Source organism: Dendrobates tinctorius, unplaced genomic scaffold, assembly GCF_039654945.1.
Source record: "Dendrobates tinctorius isolate UK_male_01 unplaced genomic scaffold, ASM3965494v1 ptg000011l, whole genome shotgun sequence".
Taxonomy (NCBI): Eukaryota; Metazoa; Chordata; class Amphibia; order Anura; family Dendrobatidae; genus Dendrobates; species Dendrobates tinctorius.
In genome coordinates, this window is record NW_027361679.1 from 30,888,961 (window position 1) to 30,901,087 (window position 12,127).

Sequence of the window (12,127 nt, forward strand, 5' to 3'; positions counted from 1 at the left end):
GCAGGCTCTTCCCAGTTGCCCTGTAGTGGTGTCAAGTGGGGTTCATATTTGTGGGGTTGATGTCACCTTTGCATTGTCTGGTGAAATCAAGCCCACGGATTAGTAATGGAGAGGCATCTATACGACACCTGTCCATTACTAATCTTTTAGTTATATGGTAAATAAACACACAACCAGAATAAAGTCCTTTAATTGAAAGAATCACAAAGACTCCTTTAATGATTCTAAATTTAACCATACTCACGTCATAGCCCATTCCATTGAAGCCACTGTGTCCTGTAATAAAACAAAAATAATTTACAACCATATCCCTCACCTGTCCATCGCTCTGACCCACGTCATAATCCACCGCTGGGGATAAATAGTTTTCAACCTGGATGGCACCAAGATGTGACAATCCAGGCTGAGAACCAATCAGGATTGAGCTGCTGCAAGCGCAGCATCAGTAACTAGCAGTGACGTCATTGAAGTTAACGCCGGTCACTGATGCTGCATTCCCAGCCAGGCCCCTGAACTGAAATGATTTCGGTGAGATCCCTGCTAGCAGTGAGAAAGTATCATGGTGCAGCGCTGAGCTCAGAGAGTTCACTTTGAGAAATTTGCACCGAGAGGCTTTTCCTCACTCCCCCTTCTCCACACAACCTTCTCATCATCCCCCTTTTCCACAAAGTTACTGATCACCCCTCCTTATACCCCCCTTTTCCACTAAGCCCCTCATCAAAACCAGGGGAAGAGTCTTGAGGAGATCATTTGCATATTCCCAGTGCCTTCTGGGATAAGTGAAGAGTCTCCGCGAGCTCAACGATCACTGGGTTTTGGCCGTTGCAGCTGAAAAGAGGAAATCGGAAAACCAGGGGAAGAGTCTTGAGGAGATCATTTGCATATTCCCAGTGCCTTCTGGGATAAGTGAAGAGTCTCCGCGAGCTCAACGATCACTGGGTTTTGGCCGTTGCAGCTGAAAAGAGGAAATCGGAAAAACCGCGCGCCGATAGGGCTCATCCTTCATCGTTTTTAAGAAATCTCAAGATGGAAGAGGCCAGGAGCCATTTGGTGAGCTGCATTTCTTGCTACATGTTCACAGACTTACCAGTGGAAAAGCCAAACTTCACATGCCACAAATGCAAGCTTGTGTCCCTGTTGGAGGAAAAGTTGCAAAATCTCGAAGAGAGGTTAGCTACGTTGAAGATCATTAAGGAAGGTGAAGAGTTCTTGGACAGAGCAGAATTATCTCTTCATGTTACAGAAAGAGAAGAAATTCGAAGTGCACCTGAAGAAACAGAGGAATGGAGACATGTGACCCAGAGAAGCAGGAGGATCAGGAGGCAGTCAGCACCCATACTGCTCAGAAACCAGTACCAGGCTCTCACGCAGGAAAACAATGAAGAAATACATCAGGATAAGACTTTGCCAACAAGCAGCAACCTTGTACGCCTTCAGAGTCCTCCTGGATGGAGAAAGAAAAATGTTGTGAAGAAGAAACGGAGAGTGGTGGTCATGGGGGATTCCCTGTTGAGAGGAACAGAGGCCGCTATCTGCAGACCGGATATAACTTCAAGAGAAATGTGTTGTCTTCCAGGTGCAAAAATTAAAGATGTGTCTGACAGGATATCAGGACTCTTCAGACCTACAGATGACTACCCATTCCTGCTACTACATGTGGGGACAAATGACACTGCAAGAAACGACCTGGAAACCATCTGCAGAGACTTTGAAGACTTAGGCAAGAAAGTGAAAGAACTGGGAGCGCAGGTGGTCTTCTCTTCCATCCTCCCAGTGGATGGCCATGGAACAAGGAGGTGGAATAAGATTCTGCAGGTGAACAACTGGCTACGTCGATGGTGCCGTCAGCAACGATTTGGATTTCTGGATCACGGAGTGAACTACTTATACGATGGACTACTTGCTAGAGATGGGGTGCACCTTACGAAGACTGGAAAGCATGTATTTGGAAGTCGCCTTGCTACACTTGTAAGGAGAGCTTTAAACTAGAACAACATGGGAAGGGAAGCAAAAGACCAGAAAAAGCCATACACCTGACAAATGCTATTGAGAACTCTGCTATTAGAAGTGGAAAGGAAGAACAAAGACGAAAGAATCTAATTAATAAAAATATTGGAGAAAGAGAAACCAATCACAAACTAAAATGTTTCTATACTAATGCACAAAGCATGGGCAACAAACAAGGAGAATTGGAACTACTAACACAGGAAAAGAAATATGATGTCATTGGAATCACTGAAACTTGGTGGGACAATACACATGATTGGAATACAAGACTAGAAGGATACAACTTATTTGCAAGAAACAGACTTGATAAACGAGGAGGGGGTGTCGCATTGTATGTTAGAAACGCGTATATCTGCACAGAGATTGAAGCTTCAGAGACTGGGAGTTCTGTGGAAACTGTTTGGGTAAGAATACAAGGACAGAACAATGGAAAGGACACCATTGTAGGCATTTACTACAGGCCGCCTGTGCAAGCTGAAGATATGGATGAACTCTTTATGCATCAAATGGCCAAGTTCTCCAAAAAATATGACATAGTTGTCATGGGAGATTTCAACTATCCAGACATTTGTTGGGAATCTCTCTCAGGCAAAACTAACAGGTCAAGGAAATTCTTATCCTCTCTTGCTGACAACTTTATCTTCCAAAAGGTAAGGGAGAAAACAAGGGGAACTGCTACCTTGGATCTAATCCTTATAAACAGGGAGGAAATGGTTGAGGAGGTAAAAGTGGCTGGGACCCTAGGAGGTAGCGACCATACTATTTTAGAATTTTGGATAACTAGAGGCGGAAGACCTGTGAAGACTCAGACGTCAAGGTTAGATTTCAGAAAGGCAGATTTTAAGGGATTCAGAAAGAGAATTGGAGGGATCCAATGGCTGGATATCCTTAAAGACAAAAATGTCCAGGAAGGATGGGAAATCTTGAAAAATGAAATTCTCAAAGCACAGTTGTTAACAATTCCGAAAAGAGGGAAGAATAGGAAGCAGTTAAGGAAACCAGGATGGATGAACACAGAACTTAAGCACATGCTAAAAAGGAAGAAAAAAATCTTTATAAAATGGAAAGAGGGAGGCATATCTAAAGAAGAATATAATGCTGTCTGCAGAACTTGCAGGGCACAAATCAGATTAGCTAAAGCTGAAAATGAATTGAGGCTTGCAAGAGATGTCAAAAGCAATAATAAAGGATTTTGGGGATATGTCAAAAGTAAAAGAAAAGTCAAAGATGCTATAGGATTTTTACAGGATGAAAATGATGAAATGGTAAGACAGGATGTTGAGAAGGCTGAACTTTTAAATTCCTATTTTGCATCTGTTTTCTCTCAGAAAGGAAATGTAACATCAACTGTTATTCACTGTCCTATTAAGGGAATAGAAGAATCCAGGATATCTATAAACAGAAAGATAGTGAGGAAACACTTAGCTAGCCTAAATGAATTCAAGTCTCCAGGTCCAGATGAATTACACCCCAGAGTACTGAAGGAGATAGCAGAAGAAATTTTTGAACCCCTCTCTATAATCTTTGAAAATTCTTGGAGAACAGGAGAAGTGCCAGAAGACTGGAGAAGAGCAAATGTTGTTCCTATCTTCAAAAAGGGGAAGAAGGTGGACCCAGGTAACTATAGGCCGGTGAGTCTGACTTCTATACCAGGAAAGATCTTTGAACAAATTATTAAACAACATGTATGTCAATACCTGGATAAGAATGAAGTGATTAAACAGAGTCAGCATGGGTTTGTAACTAATAAGTCATGTCAGACTAACTTAATTTCCTTCTATGACGGTATCACTGATTGGGTGGATCAAGGAAATGCTGTAGATATAGTATATCTTGACTTCAGCAAAGCATTTGACAAAGTCTCTCATACAATCCTTATTGAAAAAATGATTAAGTATGGAATGGACAAGGCATCTGTTAGGTGGATTCATAACTGGCTTAGTGATCGGACCCAAAGAGTGGTCGTAAATGGCTGCACATCCAGTTGGAAGAATGTCTCAAGTGGGGTACCACAGGGCTCTGTCCTGGGCCCTGTATTGTTCAACATCTTTATCAACGATTTAGATGAAGGAATTGAGGGTAAACTGATTAAATTTGCTGATGACACAAAGCTAGGAGGGATAGCTAATACTAGAGAAGAGAGAGAGAGGATTCAAAAAGATTTAAATAAACTGGAGAAGTGGGCAGCAACTAACAGAATGGTTTTTAACAGGGAGAAATGCAAAGTACTACATCTGGGCAATAAAAATGGAAAAAGCATATATAGAATGGGAGGAATAGGGCTAAGTGACAGCACATGTGAAAAAGACTTGGGTATACTAATAGATCACAGACTGAATATGAGTCAACAGTGTGATGCAGCAGCAAAAAAGGCAAATGCAATTCTAGGATGTATTAACAGAAGCATACAGTCTAGATCACGTGAAGTCATTATTTCCCTCTACTCCTCTTTGGTCAGACCTCATCTGGAATATTGTGTCCAATTTTGGGCACCACATTTTAAAAAAGACATCAACAAACTGGAGCAAGTTCAGAAAAGAGCGACCAGAATGGTGACCGGTCTGCAAACCCTGTCTTATGAGGAAAGGTTGCAGGATTTGGGAATGTTTAGTTTGCAAAAGAGAAGACTGAGAGGAGACTTAATAGCTGTCTACAAATATCTAAAGGGCTGTCACATTGTAGAAGGATCAACTTTATTCTCATTTGCACAAGGAAAGACTAGAAGCAATGGGATGAAACTGAATGGGAGGAGACACAGATTAGATATTAGAAAAAACTTTTTGACAGTCAGAGTGATCAATGAGTGGAACAGGCTGCCACGAGAAGTGGTGAGTTCTCCTTCAATGGAAGTCTTCAAACAGAGGCTGGACAGACATCTGACTGGGATGATTTAGCGAATCCTGCTTTGAGCAGGGGGTTGGACCAGATGGCCCAGGAGGTCCCTTCCAACTCTACAATTCTATGATTCTATGATTCTATGCCCCTTCTCCACTCAGCCCCTCATCATCTGCCCTTCTCCATACAGCCCATCATCCCCCTTTTCCACATAGCCCCTCATTCCCCCTTCTCCTCTCAGTCCATCATCATTCCCCCTTCTCCACTCAGCTCCTCCTCATGCCCCTTCTCCACACAGCCCCTTATCATCACTTTCCCTATGCAGCCTGACTCAAGTTACATCAACCCTTTCCAAAATACATCCTCAAAGCACTCACACTGAGTCATGGGTCTTCATTCCTATCTGTACACGGCTCCATTGTGCAGTCCCTTAGTCCTCTCCTCACATGGCTCCATGGTGCAGCTCTTCATTTCCCTACTCTGGACTCCAGCAGCCTGAGCACAATTTGTGTGTTTGGCTTTGTTGTGCATGCGTTATTCCATACCCTGTGTCGGCAGGCCGTCTGCACTTCTCAGCAACAAGTGATATGAATTGAGTGCTTTCTCATCACCTCCTGCTGCCGACTTCTATTGATATCATCGACCACACCACAGCTGAGAGAGCGGTGAGTACAATGAGATCAATAGAATCACTTGTTGCTTAGCAGTGCAGACGATCCGCCAGCACCTGGTATAGAATAACGCACTCACCGCTCCGTGCATGCGATCTTAATACAGGGTAGAACAGGCACTATTGTGAAGGCAGGAGTTTTGGTGCTGGTTAGGGGGGCGGGCCCACCAGAGGATTCTCCGATTTCCTGGTGGGCCAGTCCAACCCTGGGTGGCCACCTAACTGATAAAAAGATATAGAATGCTCTCAGTGGGAGAAACAAAATAGGAATCTTGTGGGTGTGATACCTTTTAATGGCTAACAAAATATAGTGAATGATATTACAAAGCAAGCTTTCGAGACTGCTTATGACTCTTCATCAGGCTGATATAACAAAATATTTGAAGAAACTCAATTATATACAGTAAAGAACACAGGCATGATGTGATACATGGACATTTCAATAAACAAACAATGAGCTTAAAGAGAGAATCCTTAATTAGGTAAGATTAGATAAGTGGTGTGAAAGTAAAGGTCCCGTCACACATAGCGATCTCGCTAGCGAGATCGCTGCTGAGTCACAAGTTTTGTGACACAACAGCGATCTCACCAGCGAGATCGCTATGTGTGACAGCGATCAGCGACCGCCCCCCCTGCCGGTATCGCTGATCGCTCTTGGAAACCTCTGGACATTTCTTTTGTCGCTGATCTCCCGCTGGCCAGCACGCATCGCTGTGTGTGACAGGCGGGAGACCAGCGATGAGCGATAAAATAATTAAAAAAAAAAAATGTTACTATTCTCACCTTCCGACGTCCCGCGCAGCATTCCCGCCTCTCTCCACGCTCCGGTCCCAGTGATCCTTTGCAAGAATGACTGCGAGACTTCGCGATCCAGCGAGAACGGACGTCATCACGGTAATTCTCGCAAAGGATTACTGGGACCGGAGCATGGAGAGAGGCGGGAATGCTGCTCGGGACGTCGGAAGGTAAGAATAACAATATTTTTTATTTTAATTCTATTTTTGACATGAATCGTCGCTGTGCTAATCGCTGGTGAAGCTGTCTGTGTGACAGCTCACCAGCGATCACATAGCGATTCACCAGCGATCCTGACATGTTGATATCATTGTCGGGATCGCTGGTAAGTCACTTAGTGTGACGGGGCCTTAACTGAGGTGGTCTAAAGGCCCCGTCACACTTAAGCCCCCGTTACACATAGCGATATCGCTAGCAATATCGCTGTAACGTCACCGATTTTGTGTCGTAGCAGCGATATTGCTAGCGATATCGCTATGTCTGATACCTCCGACCGGCTCCTCCGCTGCTCATCGCTGGTCGCGCGAGAACGTTCTGGACCATTTCTCGTCGGGCGCTTCCTGCTGGGCTTCCTGTGGTGCCAACGAGTGATGCGTAGATGCGGGCGGGAGGACATCTTCATTGCCGCGTCTGACAGGTAAGTAGCGACCCCCGACCCCTGCTATGTCGCTGGTGAGAACTGCCTGTGTGGCAGCTCACTAGCAACCACTTAACGATGCACCAGCGATCCATATAGTAGTCAGGATCGCTGGTGCATCGCTAAGTGTAACGGTACCCTAAGCGATCTCGCTAGCGAGATCGCTGATTTTGTGACACATCAGCGATCTCGCCAGCGAGATCGCTGTGTGTGACAGAGATCAGCGACCGGCCCCCCTGCCGGCTATCGCTGATCGTGCTTGTGCGGCCTGGGCCGTTTTTCAATCACTGGTTTCCCGCTGCCCAGCGCGCATCGCTGCGTGTGGCAGCGAGAGACCAGCGATCAGCGACGCTGGACGCTGGTTGCTAATGTAAACGTCGGGTATCCAGGAGTCACGGCTCCTGGATACCCGCTGTTTACCTTGGAAACCGGCGTACACCTTGGAAACCAGGGTGTATGCCGGTTTCCAAGGTAAACAGCGGGTATCCAGGAGTCGTGCGTCCTGGATACTCGACGTTTACATTAGAAACCAGCGTCCAGCGTCGCTGGTCCTGATCGCTGGGGCTGTCTATGTGACAGCTCACCAGCGATCAGCCTAATGATATCCCAGCGATCTCATCATGTCGGATAGTTGGTGGGATCGCTGGGACATCGTTTAGTGTGACAGGGCCTTTAGAACGAGGAGACTGTTGCTGTATTACACCAACAATCTGGGACAAGCGAGATGGGGCCTGATTGGTGGGAGCACGCAAGATAGTGTGAGGAACATCAAGAAAGATGGATCATCAGTGGTACGTCCGATCAGCAGAAACAGGTGAGCAGCATAGCATGCACTGATTGATGATTCACTAGTCCATCTTTTCCTCCTCTTTGGTGTACTGCAAAACCCACTAATAGGAACAGCATCCCAATCTTTTTTGAACTATTAGATATTATCATCAAATCTCAAGCTAAAAAAGCAAAGATTTTAACTTACAGTACATTTAACACTAAATTGAACATTGGATTGCGAGTGCGGCATTAATGGGTTACATAAATAGGCAATATCAAGTTCCTATCTTCAGGAAAATATCACTCCCCTGCCTCCCTGCTTACCTGGAGGTGAACATTTCATCCTGGTAACATGGTTGAGCCGCTGACCCGAACTGCCTGCTCTCTAATACTTCAAGTATCATGAGGTACTAAAGTTGGCCAAATCCAGCAATCTGACCATCTTCAGAATGGTTCTTGGAAGCGCTATAGCAATCATCTTGCAAAGAAGTAATCCTTGCTTAAAACAGCCAACTCTGAGACAACATACATTATAGTAGTGAATTAAAAATCCTCTCCATTCTCAAAAATGGAGGGATTTTTCATGAGGAAAATTTAAAAGTTGATTTTAAAAAATATTTTGCCATCTTACCCATTTAATAAGGTGGGACAACTTTTTTAGGAGAGCAAGCCTTGCAGCTTATTGTTATAGGCAGGCCATGGCTTGAGATCGTTCAGAGATGTTGTGCAGGAGCAAAATGTCCCTGAACAGATTTTTAAAGGGAACCTGTCACTTCGTTTTGCCGCTATAAGATTCAGCCACTGCCTTTCAAGGCTTATCTACAGTATTCAATAATGCTGTAGATAAGCTCCCAGTCTGACTTGAAAGAGAAGAAAAACAAGTTTTATTATACTCAACCAGGGGCGGTCCGGTCCGATGGGTGTCGCAGTTCCTGGATTCGGCACCTCATCTTCATGCGATGTCATCATCCTGCTTGCTTCGTGCCGCGCTCCTGCACAGGCGTACTGATCTGCCCTGTTGAGGGCAGAGCAAAGTACTGCAGTGCACAGGCGCTGGGCCTCTCTGACCTTTCCAGGCGCCTGCACACTGCAGTACTTTGCTCTGCCCTCAACAGAGCAGATAAGTATGACTGCGCAGGAGCGCGGCATAAAGCAAGCAGGATGATGACATTGCACGAAGATGGGAGGCGCTGGACCCAGGACCTGAAACGCTCATCGGACCAAACCGCCCCCGGGTGAGTATAATAAAACTTTGTTTTTCTTCTCTTTCAGGTCGGATCGGGGGCTTATCTACAGCATTATAGAATGCTGTAGATAAGCCCCAAAAGGCAGTGGCTGCATCGAATAGCGTCAAAACAAGGTTATAGGTTCCCTTTAACATCAGGAGACTAAACTTGTAAACCTGCAAATTACTTGTATTTTAATAGGTTTTTTTCATATTAGCTATTAGTGCACACTCTCCACCCACAGATTAAAGTTGATACCAAATAAAGTCGCTATGGTAAAAAACTATGAAACATTCATTGTATAGGAGCTACAGTATATTGTCTCACAAAAAGCTTTAATCAGAGTTTGGAACAGTTAAGGGGGTTTTACACATAGTGATATCGCTAGCAATATCGCTAAAACGTCACTGATTTTATGACGTTATAGCGATATTGCTAGCGATATCGCTATGTGTGATACTTACCTCCGACCGGCTCCCCCGCTGTCCATCGCTGATCGCGCGAGATCGGGCGGCTCCATTTCTCGTCGTCTGCTTCCTGCTGGGCTTCCTGCTGTGTGAGACGAGTGACGCGTGGACGCGGGCGGGAGGATGCCAGGATCGCTGTGTGTGAAAGGTGAGTATCGTGCGCTGCGTCGCTGCTGCATCGCTGTGAGATCTTTCTGTGTGAAAGCTCACTAGCGATCATTTAGCGATGCACCAGCGACCCTGACCGGGTCGAATCGCTGGTCGGATCGCTGGTGCATCGCTAAATGTAAAAGGGCATTAAATGTAATGGCAAGCAGTTAATGCGCTTGTAGACATGCACACTGAGCTAAACTTAGCTAGTCATTATTATTCTAAAGGCCATCTGAATCCAGACTTAAAAAGCTCTCAGTCCAACATTTTTTCCTCCCAATCTCATCATACACATGTAGGCTTATCTTATCTCAAGTCTACATGTGTTCTCAATGGGGAGAGTGCAATAAAACACTGCAAGACACCTCTGGCAGTGTCTTATCTTCTGGAAAAATTAAAGGAACAGACATTGAAAGTCCATACACCCTAAAGGGTATGTCACACTAAGAGATATCGCTAGCAATATCGCTATAACTAGTGACGTTATAGCGATATTGCTAGCGATATCTCTGTGTGTGATACTTACCTACGACCGGCTCCCCCGCTGATTATCGCTGATCGCGCGAGAACGTTCAGGACTGTTTCTCGTCGTCAGCTTCCTGTGGCGCTTCCTGCTGTGAGGACGAGCGACGCGTGGAGCCGGGCGGGAGGACGCAGGATCGCCTGGTGTGACAGGTAAGTAGCGATCCCCGTCCCCAGCGATGTCGCTGGTGAGATCTGCCTGTGTGGCAGCTCACTAGCGACCACTTAGCGATGTACCAGCGATCCTGACCGCGTCATATCGCTGGTCGGGATCGCTGGTACATCGCTAAGTGTGACAGTACCTTAAGATTTTTACCTCTGACATGAACTTTTTGGAAAGAGTGGGGAGACCCGAAATCAACAGGTTTGGATGACATTATTCTAGTGTGTGTCAGGGCCTTTAAGGTTTACATCAGTGATTCCAACATCACATTTCTAGGTTTTAAGTATGTATATTTTTTTCTTTAAAATCCTTACTCTAGTGTACCTGTGTACCCATAAAACCATGCCCACATACTCAGCACAAAATAACACGTGATTTTAGGAATGTGATTAGCAATGAAATTGCTGAACTTTACTCTCAGAGTCCAAGAAGGACTTGAAGAGCAACCAATTTGGGTGCCAAAATGTTAACTAATATTCTCAGAAGAAAATAAAAACCATGATATTGTTGACCAAGTATGGATCAATAATTCAAACGTAAACTAATACAGAATACACATTCCAACACAATGTCATACATCCCCCCAGCAATGAAACTACAAAAGAAGGATGAACAGGCAAAAGTTCTAGAAACTATCTTATATACCACAAATTAAATATTTACAGATATAGGATTGAAAGACATGTAAAATTTCCATGAAAAAGATTCATAGAAAACTCAAAGCTTGCAACCTGTAGAAAAAGCTTCAATAGGATATTCAAAAATGTTCTTAGCACCCACAATATATATCAATATCCAAAAGGTTGCAATTTGACATCCTGCTATTGAACAAGTGAGGAAATTGTGAATGTAAAAGAGGAAATCATATGTTAAAAATGTTATTCTTTAGCATATCTACTCCAGTATATGGGAGATGTCATCTAGTCCTTTATAACTTTGTATAACATCATCTGTGCAGTATTTTTATGGATAAAAACAATATATATACTTTATATGAATGATATAATATAAAAAGAATATCTGGGATTATAAAGATTGGATTGTCTTCTATGTAGTGGTCTTGCTACGCTTTTCATAACATATTTTTTAGAATGCAATTGCACTATAACTGTTCTATATTGCCAGCATTGGAAATCTCCAATAGTAATTTATGACTGATGACGGTTCTAAAGAAGGTTTCAATCGTAGGCTCGGACATTTCAAAAAAGTGAAATAGAATCTCATGTTAATTTATCAATTCTCTCTGTCAAATAGAGCACTTAGCCACTGAGTCAATAATGCTTTATTTTGGTAATAACAATTAAAATATTATGAAACTAGCTGCAAAAATGGCCAACAGCTACCATGACCCTTCTATGTAAATTGGGCATTTGACCATGAAGTATAGAGCTTCAGTAGTACTATTACTAGCTGTTAATTTGTCAAGGAAACCATCAAGTATTCTTTATCTAATTATGGATGCGTTGTTTCCTCTCCTACCATAGGCATATCAAAAAGTATAATAATTAAAGACTTACCGTGTTTGTTGGAACCCTCTTAGAAAATCACTTTAACATTTTGCGATTTTTTATTCGATTATTTGGAAAGTTTACAATATAGAGGCATTTTTGAAGGTCTTACCTGGCAGTTTCCTTCCATTCCATTTCTTGTCCATCAACAGATAAAAGTTCATCAAGCTCAGTGAAGAGCTGTGGAGGAGCTGGGCCATCATCTTCTTCCCCCAAGATGAAGCGAATACGCTCTGCAGCTGGGGAGACTGTAGAGGTGAAAATGCTTCGATTAACAGCTTGGTTGATAACAACTGAAACGCGACTATGCGCAATCTTTGTTTCTCTACAAGCATTTATTGCGTTCTGGAGATCTTCATTTTCAGAGGACATAATA

At 43.8% G+C, this 12,127-nt stretch overlaps 1 protein-coding gene across 5 annotated transcripts in view; it reads right to left on the reverse strand.

The window, feature by feature from the left end:
• SLC4A4 (solute carrier family 4 member 4) overlaps nt 1-12,127 on the reverse strand; it is a 395,294-nt gene that overhangs the window by 138,467 nt on the left and 244,700 nt on the right. For all 5 annotated transcript variants that reach the window (XM_073590565.1, XM_073590581.1, XM_073590547.1 and 2 more), the window contains exon 5: nt 11,864-11,999. In XM_073590565.1, the coding sequence (XP_073446666.1) occupies nt 11,864-11,999 (136 nt within the window). The remainder of the gene's footprint in view (nt 1-11,863; nt 12,000-12,127) is intronic.